The sequence below is a fragment of the Ptiloglossa arizonensis genome, chromosome 11, assembly GCF_051014685.1.
Source record: "Ptiloglossa arizonensis isolate GNS036 chromosome 11, iyPtiAriz1_principal, whole genome shotgun sequence".
Taxonomy (NCBI): Eukaryota; Metazoa; Arthropoda; class Insecta; order Hymenoptera; family Colletidae; genus Ptiloglossa; species Ptiloglossa arizonensis.
Genome location: NC_135058.1, coordinates 3,648,850 through 3,674,646, shown reverse-complemented (window position 1 = coordinate 3,674,646; position 25,797 = coordinate 3,648,850). Strand labels below are relative to the sequence as shown.

Below are 25,797 nucleotides of genomic sequence, written 5' to 3'. Positions count from 1 at the left end.
CGATCGATACAAATACGAATGTACCGTAAATACAAAGTGATATTGTCGATAATATTATACATTCGCGTTCGGAATAACAGTGAACATTAAAAATGAGATATCTACGTAAAATATGCTCTGCACGACGAGTTCAGTGATTTGATATTCAATTGAAACGAGAACTCGTCGAATATAAAATAATGTAATTATTTATTCTTTGGTTGCGAGTGTCACTAGGATTAAGTCTGTGTCTTTGTTTCAAGTCATTGGTGGACAAACATGTTTCTAGAGTTGCAGCTGTATGTACATTTGTCGAGGATTTAGAGGAGCGTTAGCGTCTGAGAGACATTTGTATATAAACCGCTCGTTTTTCTGACCGATCATCATTTTCTTCTGCATTTATCTTCAAAGTAGAACAAAAGCTTCAACGATCGCCGAGATGGTGAAGATCTACTTCCTTGCTGCTTTCTTCTTCCTAGCTGCGGTCACAGTTACGGCTGCACCCTACGGTAAGTGAAACTTTAATCCAATCAATCGGATTATTGTAAATTGTCGAACGTTTCTTTCACACTTTTTATTATTTATCCCTCGCGTAAATTGAGTATTACTTTACAATTCGAATTATTCAATCTTTGACTCTCTTTACTCGGCTAAAGAGATGTGTACACCAATTACGATATCTCGGTTAGTATCGAGGTGGAATCGATCATCGCACTGGATTGAAACGTGAAATAACCAAATACGTACCTTTACTTACATTATTGCCAAATAAACTCTCAAAGTTGATACAAAAGATAGTCGGTGAATAATAATTTTAATCGTCGTGATCCAGAGCTGGAACGCCGAGTAGAGCAAAACTACGTTTCATTGAATAGAGTCGAGTACACGGTCCCTCGAGTGGGCACTATACGAAGTATAGCTCACGAAGTATAACTCGAATAAATTGAAACGGTAAGAATATTCGAGTACTCGGTTCGTAGTGGTTCCGAGTACTCGAGTGGATCTAAAGGCAACGAGAGAAGTTTAGACCCGAGGGATTGAGAAATTGACAGAAAGTGTTTCGATCGTTCGAAAGTTGCAATTATCGTGTACAGTGGACAGAATGTGAAGAATCGTTGTATAAATTGCAGACGACGACGAGGGTAACGACGATGAAACGATAATACCGGACAAATGTGATTCGAAAGAAAGTAAACCGTCTTGGGATGTCTTGCAGTTGAACGGTCTTTTGAATTTAGACAGCACTGGTTGCTCCGTCAGCTGTCTAAAAATGGGTAAACCCGGTGGTCGCTGCGAGAATGGTATCTGCATTTGCCGCAAGTACGTATCTTTTTCAAATTAAGAGCTTCGTCTCTCCATTTCGTATTCTTTTTTAGAGAGAAATAGTACTCGACACATTAAATTGCAAAATTTCGCGCTGATTGCAATCTTTGCGGAACAGTTTCACGAATTTTTTCATACGTTTCGTTCGTAACGATGAACGAAAGGTGAATAATATTCCGGTGTTGCACGCCACGAATGTGTGTCATCGTAATCGGTGAATACGATTTTCTCTCATTCGATAATTAGTAAAGGTGAAAATACGGTATACTATAATATTTTGTATGATCGTAGCTTTTGTCCGTACTCGAAGAAATTCGAAAATTTACTTTTTTTCTTCCTCGAATTAAATCTGTCGCAGAATTATCGTATCAAGATTACGGTTGAACGTGCAACTATATTTTCCATTGATCGGTGTTAACGCGGTTAATCGTGCACTGTCTTTGATTTTAATTATTTTCCTTTACCGAGAAACAGAATAACACGATCAATCACCGTTTACAATTTCGAAAAGTATATTCTTTAAGGATCCGCGTATTTCTGCTTTTGACACGCGGAAGATTAAATTTCATTCGTATCTATCCTCTGCACAATACCATAGGAGATATTAGAATCTCGAGAAATTTTGGACACGTTGACGTGCGCGCACCGAATGACTTATCTTTATGCCAACAACTTGCAGCGCATTACGGTATTCTTCTCCTTTCAGAAGTGTTTTGAAGGATCTCTTGGGCAAGGGGTTGAATTTGGGTTGAATTCAACCACCCGCCTGCACAATGAAATCCGAGAATGAAATTTTCTATGCAACGCAACGAAGACCATAACGATTTTTGAAGAACATCGATGTAACTGCAACGCTCTTTCGTTTCTTTTTGTAACGTTACGTACTTATTCGATAACTGTATCACAGATCAAGAGTCATTGGCATTCGTCTTATTCATCGTCGATGTAAACAACGATATGTTTTACTTATGTTTAAGTTGAAAATAAAGAAAGTCACGATTTTCGTGGAAATTTTTTTTCTAAATGTATGTACACTTATTCCATGTGTAACGTGTGAACGTCCCGAAAACAATTAACGCGTTGTTACGGTGAAAATTCATCGTTGTATTCCTTGCCCGTGATACGAATCGTTGTAAAGTGGAAGTGAAATTTTGAAAGGAAAGATAAACGTTCTTTTTTCGAGAAACGATGAGTCCTCTGTGTTTATCGATCGTCGATTATATCCGGAAATTGAAAGATACGTATTATCAATAATCACGTGTCGACGGTCATACATTATGACGTATTATCGCAAAGTAAACGTGTCGATTGTATTATAATAAATTATAATATAATAATGTACTTGTCGCAAGGCCCTAAGTAACATCCACAACTTCGAGCTACCTTGATGTATCGGTTAATTGCGAGAGGTGTAAGATTGAGAAACTTTTCACTCTTCGAGGCACAGTTGTGAAATTCATCTTATTTAATGATCGATGCAAACAACGATATACTTTGTGTTGGATTTAAATTTAAAATAAACGAGATCACTACTTTTAAGGAAAATCTGTTTGTAATCGCGTAATCTTGTTTCATTTGTTTCATATCTACAACATAAAATATGAAATGTAATAATGTATTCGTTTTTAATTGTACTTAACATCTGTGTACATTACGCAGAATCGTTCCAAGGAAGATTTCAAAAATACTGTATTTGTCACTTGCATAGATAACAATATCGACGTAAGTGCAAGTAGCAACTGCGTCGGATAATCCAGATTTCAAAAATACTGTATTTGTCACTTGCATAGATAACAATATCGACGTAAGTGCAAGTAGCATCTGCGTCGGATAATCCAGATTGAATGAATGCTGGAGAAGCATATGGGTGTTTGTACGATTATCTGTTGTATTTTGTACCGTAACGTACAACCAATAGCATATCCCAGGGGCCATATTAATTTACTCGTGGAAATTCTCTGTTTGTAATTACGATCGATAATTGTATAAAATTTCTTCGTCGAAATTTACAAAATTTACAACAGTTTTGCGGTTTGTGTTGGCAGTTTTACTGTAGCAGCGCAACAGATATTTGGAAGAAAATACTTTAATAATTTGAATGGATAGACATACGAATTTACGGTAAACGTAAACTGATTTTAAGTTTTAATTTGTGTTACTGTTATCGACAATATTTCATATTTGCCCATTAAACGATATGATATACATTAAAAATTAGATGTCAATTAGTTTCATACATAACAGATGAATCTTACTTTGTACATGTATTAATTACAATTCAATTAGATCCTAATATAATTTTTACATTGGGGAATGTAAACATTGCGGAGTATTGGAAGTTTTCGAATCCACGAGTGTTTCAAATTTTTCGATTCGTTAAGCAACGATGAAATAATTAAAGGAGTTATGAAATATTCTTTAAAATAATCCACGGAGAAAGTTTCTCTCGAAGAGACGAAATATAATACATATATGAGAGGTACTGTGCGATGAGTTGACGATGTGAAATAAAAGAAAAAGAAATAAGGAGTCTATCATTCTTCGGTTACATTTATCATTATCAAGTACTTTCAACCTTTAACTCTCTTCACCCGACTAAACAAATATATATATGTACCAGCCACGACGTCTTTTACGTTAACACGCGGTGTGCTTGCACTATTGCCAAATGAATTCTTTTTCATGTTCTTAATTACTTACCTCCTCTGTGCAATATCATTTTACTATTTGAATTGTTCAATCTTCACCTCTCTTCACTCTGCTGTACAAAATTAATATCTGTAAACTAATTAATGATTTCTATTCTATAAATAGGATGCATATTGAAGCATTAATATTCGGAACATACGTAAATGTTAGTAACAATCGCGTAGAGGAACAAACATACACTAAAACCGTTCGCCTTCACAGATTTCGCAATAATTTGATGTTTGTTTATCATTATTATTAACGACTGTCATAGGACCATAATTTAAACAATTGTGAACAATATTATAGTACAAATAATGGTTTAAAAGCCATCAATTTGTTGAAATATACGGTTAGATCGAACAAAGACAACCGAAGTAACGGTAAGTCACCTTGAGATGGGTATGTGAAGAGTCCCCGGTTGCCGAAAATTTCATTCCATGGGGAGCCTCCGAAGTAGACCGATTTCTCCATTTTATGTGATGTCCTCTTGGTAACCGTACTGATCGTTGATAGGCGGTGGTCAGTACTGGCGACCACTCTCTTAATCCTTTCGTTTTTGTTGCAGTTTCTTCTTTGTTTAATTTATTTTATTTGTTCTCCGCTTTTCAATTTGTACTTGTTTTTCCATGTTTATCTTTTTTAACTGTACTTAATCATTAACCAACTACATTTCTATTTTCTATCGTAACTTGACTTAGGTTTCTCTTAGGTAGACACATTGGAGAACGAAGAACGAAGAGGACTCTCTCGTCGCAACCGCCGTGGGATTTTTAGTTAAGCTTAGACTAAGTTAGTTTCAAGGCCACCATGTACAAATATCTGTGATCTGCCAAGCAATTATCCAATCTTTAGCTTATTTTTGCTCGCTTCCTCGTTCCTCAGCCCGGTCACCACTGCTTGTTGCATAAGCAAATGACCGGCCGTGTAGGTGATCCGAACGGTCAGTTGCCGTCTCTTCCGGTGCGCCCGCTTCTAGAGAGAACGTGTTGCGAACACAGGGGCAGGTATCCATGCCGGTCCCTGCGGAAGCCTCCAAGATAAGAGCCTCTCTTCGTGATCCTTCCAGATCCACGCTGAGCGTGTGCTCCTGACGCGGAGTTGGGAGAAACAGGCCACTCCTCCAGGAGAGGAGTGAAGGCGTCGCGCATTTCTTCTTGAATCGGGCCCACTAAGGGGAAACGGGATCGAGCTAGTAGGACCAACTCCACGGTTCGTGTCGCGTCTTTCTCAATTTTGCCTCATTTTTTCCATAATGTAATTGCTCGGCAGAACTAAACGAGGAGATCGAAGGAACTTCAATTCCATCTATCCCTCTCCGAGTCTCCGCTCGCAGCAACCTCCACGTGATGAGACCTGGTAATCGGTATTACTCGCGACGAACAATCATTCTTGGTCGCGGGTAGTACCGAGCTAATTGGATGCGAATTTAGAATATTATAAATATTGTTGATCCCCGTACGAGCCTCCAAAAAATTGTTATACCCGTGCGGTGTGTTGGTATATATTTATGTATATTATGTGTATTATATGTTACAGTGTTATCAGTATTAGACGTGGTATTGGCAATTAGTTTCTCTTTTCACTAAAGATAGATCGACTATGTATAAAACTAAGCTTATCGTCTTGATGCCCTCGGCACGCGTCTTTATCGTCTTCGTCGCTTACGTTTTTTACAAGTCTCTCGTTTTAGTGCGTCTTTTCAACTGTCCTGTCTTGTTACGTCTTTTTACCCATACATACTGTTACACACTCTTTTTTCTTACTGTGACATACTTCGACATACTACGACATACTACGACATACTGTGTCATACCACGACATACTACGACATACTGTGTCATACCACGATATACTACGACGTACTATGACATACTACGACATATTACGACATACTGTGTCATACCACGACATAATACGACGTACTACGACATACTACGTCGTACTACGACATACTACGACATACTACGACATACTACGACATACTACGACATACTGTGTCATACCACGACATAATACGACGTACTACGACATACTACGACATACTACGACATACTACGACATACTACAACATACTGTGCCATACTCTTTTCAAAACGTTCCTCTCGCACCCTATATAGCCCCGTGCATTCATTCTCTTTCATTCTAATCCTCAGTCCCTTTCACTTCAGACATTCGGTCACGTTCGTCCATCCTAATCGTTCGTCTTTTCCAAACACACTTCATTTTTTCCAAACCACATGTATTTCCTTTCGTCCTCGTACATTCCCACGCTCGGTCGTCTTGCAAGATCCTCTGTAAAGGGACACTCGTGCCTTCCAAGAAACCTAGCGAACAGATCGGCGCCAAGTGTTTGCTTTAACGCAAGTCTGTTCGCACGCGCTATCTCTTCTAAGCCTGCGCTCGAAGCAGGCCCAATTGGGTTCGGAAAGTCCGGTACCACAATATTAATGAAATTTCTGTTGATTGAAATTGATTAAGAAGTATAACATAGTTTGGTGATCGGTAACCGCGGAATTATATATGAGATAAAAGGGCATAACCCTGAAGTATTAAAAAAAAGTCAAACATTATTTAACGGAGCAGATGGCTGCAAACATGCGACGAATGTTTTCTCGACTTGCTCGAAATGTAAGTCGTTCTGAGACTTCTGCCGAGCAGTTTCTTCTTCGAAAATATCTACAGAATCATATCCTAGGTAGAGTTTTCGTCCTGGGTAAAGAATTGATCGAAGATATACAGAAATAGTGCAGAAAAACTATACACATCGACACTTCTTGAAACTTTGAAGTTAATTTATAACCATTTAGGGCCAAATCAATTAATAAATTATATATCACTATATTCGAGAAACTCTCCTCTATTTTCGAGGACCAATTATAATTTTCTAAAGTTTTTAGTTTTCACGTAATATCTCATTTTTTACGAAAATACTGGGTTTTTATAAAAATTTGTGTTTTTCGAAAACTGGGGGTGATACAAGATTTCGATTTTTCATTTCCGTGTCCATTTCTGTAGAACATCGAAATACCTTAAAATATGCTCTTGTTATCGCGCAATATCGGATTCGTGTTCACCGAAATTACTTTGGGTCCCAATTCGTTGACATTCATCTCGTTTAACGGGGATGCAACCAACGACACTCTTTTTGTATACGAATTAGGTGTCTCTAATTATTCAGCCTAATTTCGTACGTAATAAGTGTCTCGAAAAAGATTATTACAACGCGGTTTGTTCGAAGAAAGGAAGGAATTTATCGATTCGAAAGAAAACGATTATTTGTCTGCTGTTTACTCGTACAAATGGCTAATACCGAGAGGAACTGTTTTTCTAAATAAGTAATCTTGTACAACAAAGGAACAAATATAGTGCCGAGATAAATCGATATACGTATTATTTCGTTGTGAACGCTTCACTCCCTTCGAATTTTGAGTTTGTATTTATCGATAAGATAAGTTCGTCGATACTCTTATTGTTTTCAACGGTATTTTGAACTTATCTTAATCGCAATTTCTAGATCTGTCGCTTGTTTGTCTATTCCTTTTATCTGAGGCGATTACGATATCAATCTCAATTTCGATAATATTTTAGAAATATCCGTTGACGATTTAATCGTTCCGATGTAGGACAAATTGTTCTTATCGCGGTTTAAAGGAATCGATACATATCTGTTTGTTACGGTAATATGTAATTCTTAAATTTTTAGAATGTTAATACGTTGTTATCGATGCAATGTTACTTTTGCAATTAACAATAAATAACGGTGTTTAACGAATTACCGTGATAATGACAAATACCGATAATATATCGTTAATGCGCGATATATCGTACCAAGAGAACAAATTTGTGAAAAAGGAGTACGCTTACACGGTAACGGATTCGAACGCCGTTAATCTCGCCTTTTGAAATTACAGTCGGTCAGAATAAACGGTTCTCCAAAGGCCATTGACTAACTATCCCCACCAGACCGTTTAGCTTCTCTCCTGTATAATTCACAGTCGGGAGAGTAGCCTCGAGCGGGGACAGTCGATTTTGTCCCGACTATAGAGACTATCCACTCAGTCGATTCGAAACTACGAGATATATCTGCGTTGCAAATAATAAAGTAATAATAATATATTTCTCACAGAATAGAAACATCGGTAAACGTACAGAGGAATTGGTTGTAAGATACGAAAAGAAGAAAAGAAAGTAAAGGACGTAGACGAAAGTGAACGAATGTTACAACAACGAGAGACGCGAGAAATAATCGTATCGCGTTCGAAACTTACGACAAAATTTCGGTGTTCGATAATTTTGCGAGTATCGCGCGTATTACAGATTCGCTGAAACGATGTCGAACGAACTCGATTGAACTCAGCCATCGTGACGAATGCAACTTCTTCGGAGGCGAAGAAATTCTAGAGGCACGTGTAAAACCGCACGATCGAGCTTTGAAAAAATGAACGGTGCAGATCCAAGAAACGATATACGGATGCGAAGATAATGTGAATTATCGATGCGCGTAATAGATCAGATACGATAAAAATCGTAATTCAGATACTTATCGAAGATGAACAGCACACGTGTTCCGGAACTTTTTTGAAGTGTTAATTATCATACAACGGTTCGTATATAAACCTTGTAAGACCGTTGGCCAGTCAGTATACAAGTCTCAGAGTGACCAAACTCCAACTTATACAAATCAACATGAAATTCTTCGCTTTGTTCGCCTTCCTGTTGGTGGCTGTTGCCGCTGTCATGGCTGCCCCAAAAGAAGTAGCTCAAGGTCGGTATACTCGTTAAAAGTTCCAACTGTGTTGAACGGAATATTGTCGAATTTCTTGTAACTGGAAACCTGAATTTTATATATTGTTTAACAGAAGGTGAATTCCAACCCCTCGAAGTGGTTCCACCTCAAGATAATTCCGTCGAAGAAAGAGGAGCTACATGTGGCCTTGTCCGAGGAGACTACGCTTGCGCCATTCACTGTGTCATGCTGGGTAAACCAGGTGGTCACTGCAAGGCTGGCACCTGCGTCTGCTACTAAGGTACGTGTCTTTTCAAATTTAACCCTCTTAACGGATACTCGCGTTCGGAACTGTCAAACGTGTGCGTTGAACGCACATAGGCGTTCAGATACCGTGTCTTTTATATGTCGTTGCACGTGTTCCGCACAGGGAGATACGCCTAGTCTCCCATTTGAGTTACAATTCGAAGAATCGTTACAGTTGTATCACAGTCGATGCAGTCGATCGACTTTTTCTCGTTTCAACTGTACAGAGTGATTCATGAATGCGAATCGCTTTGTATTCATAAATTGTAACACGTTGCGATTGTCTTCTTCTTTCAGAATCACCATCGACGAGCACGTGGATCGGAGTTCCGTTTCAATTCGACTCATCGCGTGTACCCACTCCGCGATTCGATGAAGGAATTTTCTGTGAAAAACGCTTCAAAGACACGATACTTCTTCGCCGAAATTACTTTTGGAACTCGAATCATTGGAATTCATCTTAATTAATGTTCATGCAAACAACGATTATGCTGTGTGTAAATTTAAGTTTAAAATAAATTAACTGCATAGAAAATATGTTTCAAAATTATACATCCTTGGTCCAAAACCAATGAATAACTATCCCACGCAATACACCGTTGTTCGATTAATCCACTTTGCTAACTGTACAATGGTTCTCGAACATTTCAAAATTACTTTTACTTCGAAATCGTATCTGCGAGAAATTTTGCATATAAACTGCTCGTAATTTCGATCAATTATCAGTTTCTTCTCCGTACAACGTCAAGGAACATCAAGATGGCGGCCAAGATGCACGTCCTTGTTGCTTTTCTCCTCATAGTTGCAACCGCTAAACTATGGCTACCCACATTTGTAAGTGAAACTTTTATTCAATTGATCGACTTATCGCTAATTCTTTTAAATGTTCGACAATTCAGAATTTTTCTTGTTAACTTTCCGTCGCGCTCTACGTTCTCTATCGCGAGCTGGAAAGATTTCAGCTCGCAGAGAACGAAGTACCCTGAGTGAAGAGAACGTGAACAGAATCGAGCAATTTTAGTCAATCCGATCGATCGTACAATATGGTTCGCAGTTTTTGCTAGATGACAAATTCTCCGCTCAGTACAGTACATACTATGGGCAATTGAAAGAATATCAGTTGGATTAAGTATTTGCCGGCTCCAAATTTGAGAATGTATGTGAGGAAAGAAAACGGAAAATAAATAGGAGTGGGGAGAAGCGTTTCATCCCGGGCCTGCTAGTGGACTCGTCAGTAAGGCCCTTCCTTATACGCCGGGACATTGGAAGATCGGTAAGAGGTCGTATATATAGCGATCGGAGCACGTACGGGAACTTGCGAGAAACGGTTGGTGGTGAGTTTCCCTCTGGTGGCAAGCGTGGGTAGCGCCGCCACAAGTATAATGTGTCAAAGGGGAACGTCGAGAAAATGTTTGCTCGATCGCAGATCATCCGACCCAATACGATTCGAAATTTTTGTCAGATGTCAACTTCTCAGCTTCGCACAGTATATCCTACGGAGAGCGGGAAAAGTGTCATCTGGATTAAAAGGAATGTACAACCACGTGGTGAACCAGACAAATTCCTGCCAGGTGACATATTTCCAGCTCCCCATTGTACAACTGACAGAAATGTATGAAATCGTTGTGTAAATTTCAGCGTACCAGAATGCGCCATTTCCGTATTGGCGTCGCGATAGACACAAAAATATGATCTGTAATCCTACTGTAATAATCATCATTTCGGGATTTAGCTACTGCACCATGCAATGCAGACGGAAGGGTTGGGACGATGGTTACTGCGACGACGATAACTGCATTTGTCGCAAGTACGTAACTTCTTTCACTTCAATCCACGTCGATGTAAGGTAGCGAGATGGTAACTTTCAACTCTTCGAGGCACAGTTTCTCAATACGTAAAACTGACACAAAATGAACCGAAACCAAAACCACAGATCAGATATTTAATCGAGTCGGCGAGTCGAGAAAGAGTAGAAGTCGAAAATTAGTAATTTTCAAATAATCGAAACTATGTGTAGAATGCATGAAACTACACGTTGGGAAGAAGATCAAGGGATATTAGAATCTCGTAAAGTTATCAACAAGCTCCGTGTAACCGTCGAATGTTTAATCTTTCTGCCGATAAATTGCAACGTACTGTAGCATTCTTCTTCTTTCAGCTTTGATTAAATTATAATCTCGGTCGAACGTTAAGGATTTCAATGCAGTAATATCCTAGTTTAGTTTTTACATTAGCGAATGTAAACATTGCGGAGAATCTGAACAATTAGACGTCATTGAATCTACGAGTGTTTCAGGTTTCTCGATACGTTGAGCAATGACGAAACAATTAAAGGAGTTGTGAACGATTCTTCAAAAAATTCCACGAAGAAAGTTTCTCTGGAAGAGACGAAATACGTATATTCGCACAAAGATACTGTGAGATGAGTTCGTGACTTGAAATAAAAAAAGAAAAGAGTATTCTTCGTTGCACCTACCGTTAGCACGATCTTTCAGCCTTCATCTCTCTTTACGAAAAATAACTCAATTCCGTGGTCTATCGGAGCGAGCTTATCGATCAGGATCGTTGGTAAATTGGTTCGAAAAATTCGTAAACCTCCGCTGGTTACGACGCGAAGCGCCTCTTTTTCTTTTCGATAGGGGGAGGGGGGGGGGGTCACTCGGAATATGAGTGATGGCAAAAAAGAAAACTCGGTGATTTCGGGCGAAAAGAATCGACGAAAAGCGGAGGAGTGAAAGATCACGAACCAGCGCACGAATAAGACCGAGACGGAGATAGGTGAAAGAGCACGAGGCACAGAGAACCACGACTGGAAAACCAATATGCCTTGTGCGTCGGTATCCAATTAAAGGAGAGAGAGAGAGAGAGAGAGAGAGAGAGAGAGAGAGAGAGAGAGAGAGAGAGAGAGAGAGAGAGAGAGAGAGAGAGAGAGAGAGAGAGAGAGAGAGAGAGAGAGAGAGAGAGAGAGAGTGAGAGAGTGAGAGAAGAGTTTACTGTCGATATTTTTCGACCAGCAATTATTGGAATCTTTTTCCCCTACCCTATCGCTCCTTGATACAGCCGGAGCTATAACCGGATCGGACTCACCGAGCACGATAGTCCTGCAGGACTCTTATGCACGAAGGGCTCTTCAGGAGCGGACAAATGCGGCCACTATATGCACTTATGGTTCTTTCCGCGCTTTCATTAAAAATTGGACTCTGCTCTCTAAAGCACCTCGTGCCTTCTCATCTCTTCTCTCTCTCTCTGGTCTCTTCTCTCTCCCCTTGGTTTCTCCCTTCCCGCTCCATTCCTCTTTTGCTATCCCCGCACGGGGTGCGGGCTCTTCCTCTCGTTTCCTCTATTCTTTCATCCATCCGCTTACCACGGTCCACTCTCTTTTCCTCTATCCTTTTTTTCACCACTTTTCGTTCATGTAGATCGCCAGGATATAGTCCTCCCCTCACCCTCGTTCAGCCCTACCCAGTCACTCCCCCGCCCCCTTCTGATGTCAGTCATATTCGTGGCCGAGGCTTTTCATCTTTGTTCGTTCTCCAGGTTCTCCCCCCCCCCCCCCTCCCGGTGCGCGCGCGCTCGTTGAAAATTATTTCCTCCGGGTATTCCGCGCTGGCATTTCGGCCTCTTCAACTATAATACGGGGTATACCGGATACCCGCGCTGAATTGCAAATAGCCACGTCGACCGGCCCCGGCTCGAAACGTTTGTCTCGCGTCAAATTGTCGACGGCTAAGCGGGTTCTCGTCGCGGGGGCACCGCTTTTCCGTTCTAAGGGGAAATCAAGTTGCTGCCCACTTGGGGGTCAAAAGATAACGAATGAATTTTGATCCACCGCCACCCGATTCCCCTCTATCGTGAATTAACCCTAAAGCGTTCTTCCGTTCGAGTGTAATACGCTCCGTGGTATTTGGGTCAGAATTGGAACTCGTGTTTTTAGCTTTGGTATACAGTGAGTGGATCGAGAAAACGATACGCACAGGTTTCTTTAATCGTGGGCCAGTAATTTCATTTTGTTGGATAAATCTTTATCGTGAATTAATCTTAAGGTGTTCTTTTGCACAAGTGTACTATGCTCCGTCGTATTTGGATGAGAAATGGAAATCGTGTTTTTAGCTTTAGTACAAAGTGTGTGGATTGAGAAAACATTGCACACAGTGCAAGAGTCCCTTTAATCGTGGAAATGTAACGTATCGCTTGGGCTAATAATTTAATTTTATTAGATAAATCTGTATGGTGAATTAATCTTAAGGTGTTCTTTTGCAGCAGTTTACTACGCTCCGTGGTATTTGGGCGAGGAATGTCCCGAGTGCATGGAACCCTCGTGTTTAACTAGAAAATACAACGAAGGGACCAAAGAACGCTTCAGGGTTTATAACTTGAAGTTCTTTTAAATTAACAGGAATTCTGAATTTCGTGTTTTACGATCGAAACGAACGATTAGGTTTCGTGATTCTTCAGGAGATACGGAGTATTGTGGCAAATTATAGAAGAGTGTAAAAGATATCCTTAGAAGGTTATGTTGCAATTTGAGGGTGACTGTGATCGATGGAACGGAACGTTGGGAATCAGTGCGATGTCCGTGCTCTCGCAAAACATTGTTCAAATTTCTTTCAATTTTTGGAACATCGTTTTATTTTTTTATCGCGTTACTCGCACGTTCTACTCGACAAATATTGTTATTTCAACCAGTTTTGATTCCATGGGACACGTCGTCGAAAAAGGTATTTTCCGCTTGTCTATATCCGGCAGTTTACAAAACGATAAAAAAGGAAAGAAAAAAAGATAATACATCGATTTTCGAGGTGCTGTAATAAGCACGGTTTCCACCTGGTTAATTTTCGCAACAATGACAATTTTTCTCGAATTCTGTGCTTCTACCATCGACGTACACCCACCCGTTTGTAATTCGTTCGTAGACTCGCGTTTCGTTACTATTTTTTCATTTCTATTTTTCGGAAACGTCGTTTCAAGGGTACCGTTTATCTACGAGAACGAACAGACAGCGGTAAAACATTCGTATCGAAGGAAGATTCGATTTTTCCGAATCGTTGAATAAACGTGGCTACCACGACTAATAGAGCTCGCGTTGTTCCGCGTGCCAACGACACGTACGCACGTACACACGTGTGTCGAAATATATTGCCGTGCGGCCGGGGGAAAAAAAACCCAGGTGCGAGCCGAAATTGCGCACTGCGGAGAACAACAAATCCCCAATGAAATTTTGCATTTAATTTATAACAGTCGCGATTCTACGCAATCCCGTGCGATCGTGCGGTAAAACTACGCGGTTTCGTTCGGGATGAGCGCGTTACGCAGCCAGAATCTTCGATCGTCGACGAAGAGATGTCTCCACGTGCTTCTGTGACTGCACGTGCGCAACATTCAATTGGACAATTCTCGAAACAACCAGCTACAAAAGCTCGAACGACAACGGACCTGCACCAGGAACACCAACGATCTTCGAATTTAACTTTCGGTCTCGAGGTTAGGAAAGAAAAAGATAGAATTTTTAACAAACGTAATATTGTCTTTGATCTTCATTCAAGTATCTAGGAATAAGTGTGCAAAGTCTAGAAACACTATTATCCGTGGTATTTTGGTAAAAGATTCAGAAAGAAGTATCTACAGTCAGCGTTTCGAAGTGGAAGACTACCTTGAAGCGTCTCGAGTGGAGTTCTCGGTACGCGATGCACATCGGACAAGGTATTTCTTAAATAAACAAATATACCGTTATGAAAAAAAATGTACACCTCCGTGAAATGCGTACGAATAAGTGTGCCGAGTCTGAGAAAGCTACTATCGGTAATGTTTTGGTAAAAAATTCACAAAGGAGTGGCTATATTTAGCGTACCGGAGTAAACTTCCCTAAAGCGTCTCGAGTGGAGTTTTCGGCGCGTGTTGCGCTTCGGGCGATGTATTTCTTAAATAAATAAATGTACCGTTACGAAGAAAAATGTATGCGTTCTTGAAACGCCTGCGAATAAGTCCGCGAAGTTTGAAAAAGCTATTGTCGGTAGTGTCTCGGTAAAAAATTCAGAAAGAAGTACTTGTATTTAGCGTTCCGGCGTAGAAGACCCCTTTAAGCGTCTCGAGTGGAGTTTTTGGGCTCGCGTTGCACTTCGGACAACGTATTTCTTTGATGAATGGATGTACCGGGCTGGAAAAAAATACACGCACTCTTGAAACACGCGCGAATACGCGTGGAAAGTTTGAAGACGTTGTTATCGGTGGTGTATCGGTAAAATAAAATTCGCGAAGAACCGTTTGTATTTAGCGTTCTGGAGCGGGAGCCCCTTTAAGTGTCTCAAGTGGAGTTTTCGGGTTGGCGTTGCACGTGTGTGGACCTGTTTTCGGCTCAGGTGGTTCCACATGCCTGAAAATAGCCCGAGGCGTCGTGCGGTTCGACCGTCGGGTCCTCGGATGTCGAATAACGGGCAATTGCTCGTGTCGTCTCGCTTTTTTCGCGAGACGACTTCGGTGTGCGTTACGCAAGGCGGCTTATAATAATAATAACAACTCGTGGGAGAGAGCGACGATCGCACGGAGATCCTCCCCGTTCGTTTCGGTCCTCGTCGAACGTTGTAGCCTTCGATGAGCTCGACTTTCCCTCGAACGATTCGATGCAAAACGATCCGCGTTACGATTTTTTCTCCACGTGTATACCTGTAACGCTGTCACCGGTACGGTCGTAGTGGTTCACGAGGTCCATCGGTTCGTAATCGATGGTGAAACGATCGTAAACGATTACCCGTCACGCATCTGCCAGGGAATACGCTAGCGCGAGTTGATCAATCGCTCAATTAAGCGCGATTATCTGTTTAGCGTGCCAACAGACGATTTAACCTTCCCTCGAGGGATGTAATTATTTTTACCATTGTGTATCCGCGAACGAGACCAATTCGCCAAGGACGCGTGGATCTACGAGCGAACGTTCAACGAGCGAAAGCGAATCGTGGATCACTGAACAGCTTGTTCGAAATATCGAAGTACGGCTTCGTATTTACACCCGCCGTTTTCTTTCGGAGTAGCGATTTCCAGTTACGGAGGAAGTTCGACAACGCAACCTCGATACTTGCGCGCGTAACTTTGCACCGAAGTTGGTGTTCACGATACAGGTGACGAGAGAGAATTCGTCCACTCGCGTCACTTGTGACGCGACTGCTACGCCCCCATGCGGATACATCGTCGCTATTGGCTAAATCGAGCACGTGCATTGTTCACGCGCGAAAAGTTGACCGTTGTTCTACGAGTTGAAAAGTCACAGGTGGAATTAGGAGGCGAACGTGTCGTTCGAGAATAAAAACGCAACTAACTAGATATTATGGGAATTACGAAGCTGAGGTAATTATTTTACTATTCGTCTTATTTCTGTTACGCGAGACGTTATGCTTCGAGCTGGGATGAGTTTTGGGCTAAAGAACTCTTAAAATAATTGAACGAAGTTACAAGGTAAGTATAAAACGACAGTAATTGGGATATATGCTCTGGCTCCGATTCCACCAAACGTGCCAAACGCCTGGCACGAGTCGATCGGTTTACGACTGTACCGCTAACGAATCGTTTTTCCAAGTCGTCGGTCTTTCGAAATTATTTTCGCGCCCCGGCAGACACAGTCGTTTAGAAATCGATGAAATACATCGACGCGGATCGTCGATAGAAAATTACCGTCGCACGAGAGGCCGAGCACGGACCACCGATAATGCGAATACGTTGTCTAAGTGTTCAGATTGCTCTTATCGGTTCAGTTATCTCGATAGGGCCACCTTTTGCCCGTAATCGTCAAAGTTCTACTGTGAATGTATTCTCGATACTTCCATTCACGACTAGGCACGCGCCCTAACTTCGAATTTTCCTCGATTCTATCGATCTCGCGACATTTGATGTATCGTACATCCAGATAAGCACTGAACTCTCTCGCTAGATACGATTAGTTTTAATATTAAACCGTCTTCTAACGAATTGGAGCCAACGTCGATCAACGACCAAGACGCGATAGACTCCGAGTCTCGTGTATCAGAGTCGGATCTTATCTGTCGCACTGGTAACGAGTTAGAAAAAATATAAAATTTATTAAATAAGACACGGTTCTCTGGGCTGGACGATTTTTATCGTAACTCTGTACGCGTTACCTTACACCTTGAAACGAACAATTTCATCAGAGGTGCTCTCGAAATGTTTACAACATAAATATTTCCCTCTACAGAAGCGACATCGCTCATTTCCGTTTCGTAACGGAAAAATCGCTCGATAGTCGCGCTCGTACACCGATTATGAGATGTGCAATTATCCGAACAATTGTACCGAAGGCACGATTGTGTTGCCGTAAACATTTACAATGTAAATACTTTTTCCTGCGCGATATTGTTCCGAAATTTTGATAAAAAAGAAAAAAAAAAACAATCGTTCGATGGTCGTACACCGTGATCGTCCGAGCTCGGACGTTGCTCTATTCCTGAGGTCGTAAGTCGGGAGAATGATAATTGTTTTTCCAGTGTTGGTTCGCGCGGGACAATTTCGACGATGTTCGCAACTTTTCTCACCGGCACCACGGGGAACCGTTGCATTGTTCGAGGGTCAGCTTCGACGGGCCGAAATCCCGCGTTTTCCCTCCCCGCTGACCCCTCCCATTCCCCACCGTCCGACAGCTCACCGTACGACCGCGTTGTTTCTGCGACTCGCGAATTAGCAATTTACCCCGGGGCAGAGTACTCCCGATCGTCCTGCTCGCCCCAGGATAAACGCAATTTGCTCGAAGGGAGGCTAATGCAAGAGTTAGTAGACAGCCGGTGCTGTGGGTCACGACGTAATCCGATTTCCTGAGCGTTAATTCGCGTACCAACCGAACCGACCTGTACTCCCGCGCTCGCATTATTTCCAAACCGGTCACTCGTTCCATGGACACGCTCGCGAATCCACCTTTACGTTGGTGTTCAAGCCTCGCTCCGATACCGTGGGCTTCGATAAACTTCTTCGAGCTTGTTCCAAGAAGTTTGCAAACCCTTCGTACGCGATAGAATCTTCAACGCGCCGAATCCGATAACATCTGCCAGACAAACGAAACCGGGGCTAGTTGAATTTTTCCGTTTCAGAGTATTTTTATACTTATTTATTTACGTTTCTACGGATGAGTCACACTTGGAAATGCGGTTCGGGACCGAGTAGTCGTTGCGCTTCTTTGTTTACAAGAGTCTTCGAATGTTTATTTCAGTTTGTACAGATAAATCTTACTTGAAAACGGGTTTCGGGACTAGATACTCGTCGAATTTTTCCGTTTTCGAGAGCGTTTGAATATTTATTTATTTATGTTTACATATATCATTCGAAAATGGGGTTCGGGACTAGATATTTGTCGAATCTTTCCGTTTTCGAGAGTGTTTGAATATTTATTTATTTATGTTTATATACATGATTCGAAAATGGGGTTCGGGACTAGATATTTGTCGAATTTTTCCGTTTTCGAGAGTGTTTGAATATTTATTTATTTATGTTTATATACATCGTTAAAAAATGGGATTCAGGACTAGATATTTATCGAATTTTTCCGTTTTCGAGAGTGCTCAAATATTTATTTACGTTTGTACAGATAAATGTTACTTGAAAACGGGGTTTGGGATTAGATACTCGTCGAATTTTTCCATTTTCGAGAGTGTTCGAATATGTATTTACGTTTGTACAGATAAGTCTTACTTGAAAACGGGGTTCGGGAGTAGATACTCGTCGAATTTCTTGGTATTCGAGAATTCCAATACGTATTCGTTTAGTTTGTACGGATAATGCCTGTTAAAATTGTTACGCGACAAAAATATAACACTTGGAATCTTAGGAATAGGTAAACAACAAACAAGATAAGAAATTTCTAATTATCGGGCGATAAAAATTGTGTACCCATTGAGAATGAAATTTACAATTCGAGCAACCTATAAATTGCATTTCTGAAGGTCCCGATGGACCTGTTAGAAAATTCGAGAACGGTGCAAAATTTATTAGCGGTCACGCAGATACGATTTATGGGGTCAGATGACCCAAAACCGGACAGATACCTACGAGGATGAAAAGTACAGTTGGACTTGGTAAAACCTTGCTGGAGCATAGATGTTTAAAGAGAATAAACGGGCAACGTATGCGTGTTCTCTTTTAATCTTTAAACCCATCTAAATAACAATAAAATACTGTACCCTTTAGGCGATAAGCACGCGCGCGACGAACGTGAAAATTCTACGTATAAGGTTAATACGAATAAAGTATTGTCTATTTCGAATAAAAAAAAAAAAAAAGAATAGATGCTCCGAAAATTATACAACGAAGGAAGTTTACGGACAAGAAAATTCGGAAAATTTGAGAACATTGCGGGTAAGTAGTTCGCATAAATCCATTTTTCGTCGGTGCTCGTAGTACGACTCGAGGGGCTGAAACCATTCCCCGAGAAAAAGGCAGACTTTTCTTTCTCATGGAATATCCTTAGCACGGTGAAAGATATGGAAAATGATTTAAAAGTTGCTTTTTCTTCTATCCTAAAACAGCAACGTGGAAACTCACCCCGTTTTCAAGTTACTCTCGTTAATCCTTACGCTTCAGTTTCCCCTGAAGCATTTCTAGCATTTTTATAAAAAATACTTCTCGATAATCTCCTTTCCACTCAACTCGGGTGTTTTGTTCGTTTCCGTTCTTTTTTTTCTTCACAGAAAGCGATCGCCGTTATCGAATTTCAAACTCGTTTCGACAATTTTCGTTCGAACGAGGTTCTCGACGACGAAGATAAAAAATGCTTCGTGCCGATCGATTACACGAATCGCAATAACATCGTCGCGAGTGAATCACTCGGGGTGTTAGCTTCTACGATTATTTTGCAAGCTACTCCGATGAACGATGTATCGTACGGATGCTGGTCTCGACTTTAAATCTCGACGTGTAATCGCATCGATGTCGGATAATCTTTTCGAACTTTCCGATGTACGTAACGAGGACGTGTTCGACCACCGACCATTACCTTTATGTACCGGTAATAACATATTGCGAGCCAACGATACTGCAAATATTCGAAAGATTGCGAAACTGTGCAAGACGATGTCCGCGGGGTTGTAGTCGGTGCCAGTTCGACCACTTCCTGCGAAACGAAGGTAAACAACTGCACGCTACTGGAGCACGAAAACGTCCGTACCTGAACCTTTTTCATTGTTTTTGTGTCCCAGATCGAGCGCCGAGGTGGCTTCCATAAGTAACGATACACCGCGCATAAAACAATATTAATTCCTTCGCTCGAATTTAAACACGGCGAAGTTCGTTTGTTCGAGAAAAAACGGGAAACGATTTCAACCTTTTTTTTTTTCGCGCTTTTTCTGCATTCGAACGTCTGTCTACTAATTACGTTGCAAATCGTTGCAATCGATACGCTAATTACGCTAATTAAATGCGTACCGTGGTTTACACTCTCGTGGAAAAATTGTACGGTTGTACGTTCGATCGGTAAAATGAATCGAGACGGTCGAAGAAGAAGAAGAAGAGGAAGAAGATGCATTCGAAAACGTTGAAAATTTCGTTTCGATAAAAACGGTCTACTTTGGACGGTTGATCGACGTTCGATCGAATATCGCGCAAGATTTCACATCTGGAAGTGTTCGCGTAATCAGCCAGGTGATAACGACCAGGTGAATACCAAGATAGCGGTTTGTCCGTTGCAAAGGTGCAATTGCGAGCATTGAAGAAAATTAGGAAATGCAAGGTGGGCCGTGTCGGAAGAAAGGCTCGATCGAGCATGCATCGGCCATTCTCTTTTCACGGATCGGGAGAGTTAATGCCTATCGATGCAAATACAAGGATTGTAAAACACAAATACGATTTTCGAACGCAAATTTGCCACTTTATTCGCGATAAAATTGTTTCTCTCTCTGCACCAATTCGCAGCTATTGTTTCTAATAAATTATCTTACACAATCGCGTCGATTATGCTCCGTTATTCCCACGGAGAAATTAATATATTTGAAAAGTCTCTAGCCAGAGGCCGTTCGATCGTTTGTTCGCCAAATGTTAACAGTGGATTCACCGACCGGTAAAAATATAATAACTGGTTCTAACTGCTTTTATAAAAAAAAAATCCACTTCGAATTCCATAGCACATTTTCCGGAGATTCTTTCTATTCGGTGCGTACGATCAATTTTACAAAATTTCCTTTTTTCACACAGCCAATGCTTTTTCTGAATTACGTGCAATGTGTACGTTAACGTATCGGTATCTACCGGTAGTTCTAGCGTGAAATTCGGCAGGACTCGTAACCGTCGAACAATGTAACGCAAAAATTCGAACACGGAGTTAAAAAATGCGATACAATTCGACGCGTCCCTGTAACGAAGATCGAATCTTTCATCTCGAAGAATGGAAAAGTTACGAGCGAAAGGGTTAACAGGCGAAAGACGCTGAAATGCGCTGAAATACACCGGTCGGTTTGTAACACGAAGAAAAGAGTCGGTAACTACCGTTACTTAATAAAGAAAGGTACCCTGTAATATGTGGTACAGCTCGAAATGGGAAGGGAGGGGGGATAATAAATACCACGCCTTACATAACGCCAATAAATATTGTTTCCCTCGCGTCTTTGGATCATTTCGTTTACGCAATACCCGTACCTTGCTCTCGAACAAGTAGATTTCTTATATTACGTAACGACGTTTCGCGTCGCGGTTGATAATCTTTTGATAAACAAGCTACGGTTAAAAATAAACGTACTTCGCGGCGCTTTTGTTCTCTCCTCTCCCCTTTAGGTTCGAGACGTACGATTTACCTTCGCTCGTTAAAGATTTCATCATCACCGCGTTACTCGCCCGAAGATTACAGATTAGTGTTACGGCCGTTAAACATGCACGTAGCGTCGTCTAATCTCGAATCTGGAAAAAGAAATGAAAGAAAGAAAAGTGCGTCCCAATTTTGAAACAATTACCACCGTTGAAAGATTAGATCACCGAGTGAAAGAGAGAGAAAGAGAGAGAGAGAGAAAGCGAAAAATCTTTCGTATCTCTGTCCCGGAAGAAACGGGACATTGGAGCGTCAATTAGGTCCCACGTGGTACGGAACTCGTTATCGTTTGTTAAGTGAACGCGAACGAAAATTACGCGATTATGGTTCTTGATACTTTTCGGGACAAAGACGGGGAATTTTTTACGCGAAACGTATCGATAGTTCTGTTGGAATCGGTGAACGATAATCGACGCGCGATAGGAAAGTTGCAATAAATGAACAAAATTCGATAGCGAATCTTCCCGCGTTACGCGGATTGGAGTATATATATTTCTTTCGACGTTTTCTCATTTTTTTTCCCCTTTACGATCTCCTCGGTTAGAATTTAGAGGTAACGCGATAGAAAAGAGAAAAGAAGCGAGAAAAGTCGCGCGAAATTTCTCCGTTACGTAGAAAGATGAGCGTTTCCTTTAAATTTGTCACTCTCGACGACCAAAAATGGTACCAGAAGTAGCACGAGTTATTCTTTATACGACGAGAGAGAAAGAAGAATGGAAAAAGATGAGTAATATCGTTTCAGCGATTCTTCGGGACGCACGGATGCGTGTTTAAACATTTTTCTTTCCCCACTGGTACTCCGACAATGGTTTTAAAAGTAGCTTGTTCTTTTCTGGAGAAAGAAGGGAGGAGAAAAGATGAGCGATATCGTCTTACTCGATTCTTCGCGATCTACGGATGCGTGTTTCTTTTTCGACGAGTGGCCGGTACCTGAAATAGTCATTTTCGGTCGTTGTACTCGGTGTTTCTCGAGCAAAAAAATAATCGAGAAAGTTGCCCGTCCATGTTCCGGGAACGTTTTAATTCCCCGCTGAACAATGTTCGATTTCAGTGTCAATTACGGAAAAGCGAGGGAACCTTAAAAGGATCGTATGTAACTCTAGAGGGACGGGTGGGTATTGTTTGAACGCGTGAATGGTTACGCAAATCGTGACTGGAATCTCTATGGTCATCGACCATTGGGAGCCGACAAACGTTGCTCCGCGATAATCTTTGTCCCGTTGCTACTTACCACGGCGCATTCCCGGCCGTATGGGGGGTTGCGGTAACGCGTATTGCGTTACGTATTTGGCTTACAACGATTACGCGGGGATCATAGCGGGCCGGTTCGATCAATCAGCTGTTCAGGTATTAGCGTTTCCTGGCACGTAGCAGAGACGGTGCGTTCTCTCCCCGATGGGCTGGAATCCCGCAGTCGAGGCGCGTCTTTGCCATATTCGCGCTCGTGTTTTCCTGTTTGCGTCCAGACACCGATTACGCGAAATCGGGGCGTTAAAGGCGGAGGGAAACTTCGATCGGTTCGTCTCCTCGATACGAGGAACTCTCCCACTTGATAAGAAACTCTCCTTCTCGATGAAAGGAATTCTCCTCTTCGATGAAAGGAACTCTCCTTCTCGATGAAAGGAATTCTCCTTCTCGAGGAAAGAAACTTTCCTCCTCGATAGAAGGAACTCTTTTTCTCGATGAAAGGAACTCTCCTCGATGAAAGAAACTCTCCTTCTCGATGAAAGAAAATTCTCCTCTTCGATAAAAGGAACTCTCCTTCTCGATGAAAGGAATTCTCCTTCTCGAGGAAAGAAACTTTCCTCCTCGATAGAAGGAACTCTTTTTCTCGATGAAAGGAACTCTCCTCGATGAAAGAAACTCTCCTTCTCGATGAAAGGAATTCTCCTCTTCGATGAAAGGAACTCTCCTCGATGAAAGAAACTCTCCTCCGCGATGAAAGTAATTTCCCTCTTCGATAAAAGAAATTCTCCTGCTCGATAAAAGGAACTCTCCTTCTCGAGGAAAGTAACTTTCCTCCGCGATGAAAGTAATTCCCCTCTTCGATAAAAGAAATTCTCCTGCCCAATAAAAGGAACTCTCCTTCTCGAGGAAAGAAACTTTCCTCCTCGATAAAAGGAACTCTTTTTCTCGATGAAAGGAACTCTCCTCGATGAAAGAAACTCTCCTTCTCGATGAAAGGAATTCTCCTCTTCGATAAAAGGAACTCTCCTTCTCGATGAAAGGAATTCTCCTTCTCGAGGAAAGAAACTTTCCTCCTCGATAGAAGGAACTCTTTTTCTCGATGAAAGGAACTCTCCTCGATGAAAGAAACTCTCCTTCTCGATGAAAGGAATTCTCCTCTTCGATGAAAGGAACTCTCCTCGATGAAAGAAACTCTCCTCCGCGATGAAAGTAATTTCCCTCTTCGATAAAAGAAATTCTCCTGCTCGATAAAAGGAACTCTCCTTCTCGAGGAAAGTAACTTTCCTCCTCGATGAAAGGAATTCTCCTCTTCGATAAAAGAAACTCTCCTGCTCGATGAAAGGAACTCTACTTCTCGAGGAAAGTAACTTTCCTCCTCGATGAAAGGAATTCTCCTCTTCGATGAAAGAAACTCTCCTGCTCGATAAAAGGAACTCTCCTTCTCGAGGAAAGTAACTTTCCTCCTCGATAAAAGGAACTCTCCTTCTCGAGGAAAGTAACTTTCCTCCTCGATGAAAGGAACTCTCCTCGATAAAAGGAACGCCCCACCTCGATAAAAGGAATTCTCTCGATCGAAGAAATTCTCATCCTCGATAAAAGGAACCCTCCGCCTCGACGAGTTCCCTCGATTTCCGTATCGACGAAGCGCACCCACCGCGAACATCCGCTTCGCGAGCGCGATTTCCTCGTGGCTCGGGTAACGAGATACCGGTGAACGTCGACGAGCGTTTGGAAACGGGAAGTCCACGCGAGTGAATCGCTAGCAGATACGAGGAGGATTTTCGACTCGATTCGCGGTGAATAATTGCACGTTAGGCGCAATTGTATAATTACTCGCGCGAAATCGGCCCAAGAGGCGTAATTCGGTACTCTTCGTTTTCGATTCTTTCGACTCTATCGGTTCTCGATTCTCCGTTATCGACCCCTGCGAGAATCGATTCTCGTCCCTCGGGTCGCTTTGGCCGATGAACTCTATGGATTCACGAATCTTGCAGCGCTCGATTTTCGGTTCTCGACTCTTGTATCGCGTTCCTTTCAACGACGAACACACTCAACTTGCAATTTTCTCGATAGCAGAGAATCCGAATACTCTTCGAATACTCAGCTCTCGATTCTTAATTTTTAATTATCAACTTTCAACTATACGGAGTTCCACTGTCTCTTTCGACCGTTAACCCTTCGAGGTGCCAATTTTTATCTCTCAACTCTTTCGACTCGCAACCCTTTTCGAGTTCCGACTCTCTCGAATCTCAACAGTTTCGCGTTTCAACTTTCTCGAGTTTCAACTCTTTCGTCTCTCAATTCTCGACTCTTAACCCCGATTCCGATCTGTACTCCTTGACTCTTCGTTTCTACGAACAAGTTAGTTAATTTTGGTTTCGTCAACTAAGAAACGAACAAGGTTTATAATTCACGTCTGACTCCCATTCTTTCCTTCTTGTACACTTTCCCATTCATCTTTCAAACTTGTCGACAAAAATAAAGAAAACTTATCAGAATTATTCAAAGATCCACTTTTACGTTGTAACATTAGAAGTGATCTTGAAATCTCACATAAAACAAAGACGAGCAAAAACTAAGGTCATCGCTACGAACGATATTTCGAATCGTGTCGTTGTCGACGAAAAATATTCACTAACAACGAAAACGATTCGTCGAATACAATGATCGATTAAAATTACATTCGAAGTTCGTGAAGCAGGACTGCTTTTCATTACGTCGATTCGAACTGGATAAGAAGACATTTGTCTAATGGAAGTTTACACTCGTTTCACGGATCGAAGGAACGATTATCTGAGTA

General features: G+C 41.5%; 2 protein-coding genes across 2 annotated transcripts; both read left to right on the top strand.

Moving 5' to 3' along the window:
• The first annotated feature begins 209 nt into the window (after positions 1–209).
• On the top strand, positions 210–2,207 carry LOC143152905 (defensin-1-like). The gene is made up of 3 exons (XM_076323505.1): positions 210–488; positions 1,110–1,299; positions 2,009–2,207. The coding sequence occupies exons 1-3, from the start codon at positions 419–421 to the stop codon at positions 2,052–2,054; spliced, it is 306 nt and encodes a 101-aa protein (XP_076179620.1). The 5' UTR covers positions 210–418; the 3' UTR covers positions 2,055–2,207.
• A 6,453-nt stretch (positions 2,208–8,660) lies between these two features.
• On the top strand, positions 8,661–9,449 carry LOC143152871 (defensin-1-like). Its single transcript, XM_076323454.1, has 3 exons — positions 8,661–8,758; positions 8,853–9,020; positions 9,323–9,449. Exons 1-2 carry the CDS (start codon positions 8,680–8,682, stop codon positions 9,017–9,019), a joined length of 246 nt encoding a protein of 81 aa, XP_076179569.1. The 5' UTR covers positions 8,661–8,679; the 3' UTR covers position 9,020; positions 9,323–9,449.
• The last annotated feature ends 16,348 nt before the right edge of the window (positions 9,450–25,797 follow it).

Coding starts and splice junctions, on each gene's coding strand:
- LOC143152905 (XM_076323505.1), top strand. CDS start 419: ATGGTGAAGATCTACTTCCTTGCTGCTTTCTTCTTCCTAGCTGCGGTC. Junction 489..1,109: donor AGTTACGGCTGCACCCTACG/GTAAGTGAAACT, acceptor TATAAATTGCAG/ACGACGACGAGGGTAACGAC. Junction 1,300..2,008: donor GGTATCTGCATTTGCCGCAA/GTACGTATCTTT, acceptor TTCTCCTTTCAG/AAGTGTTTTGAAGGATCTCT.
- LOC143152871 (XM_076323454.1), top strand. CDS start 8,680: ATGAAATTCTTCGCTTTGTTCGCCTTCCTGTTGGTGGCTGTTGCCGCT. Junction 8,759..8,852: donor CCCAAAAGAAGTAGCTCAAG/GTCGGTATACTC, acceptor ATTGTTTAACAG/AAGGTGAATTCCAACCCCTC.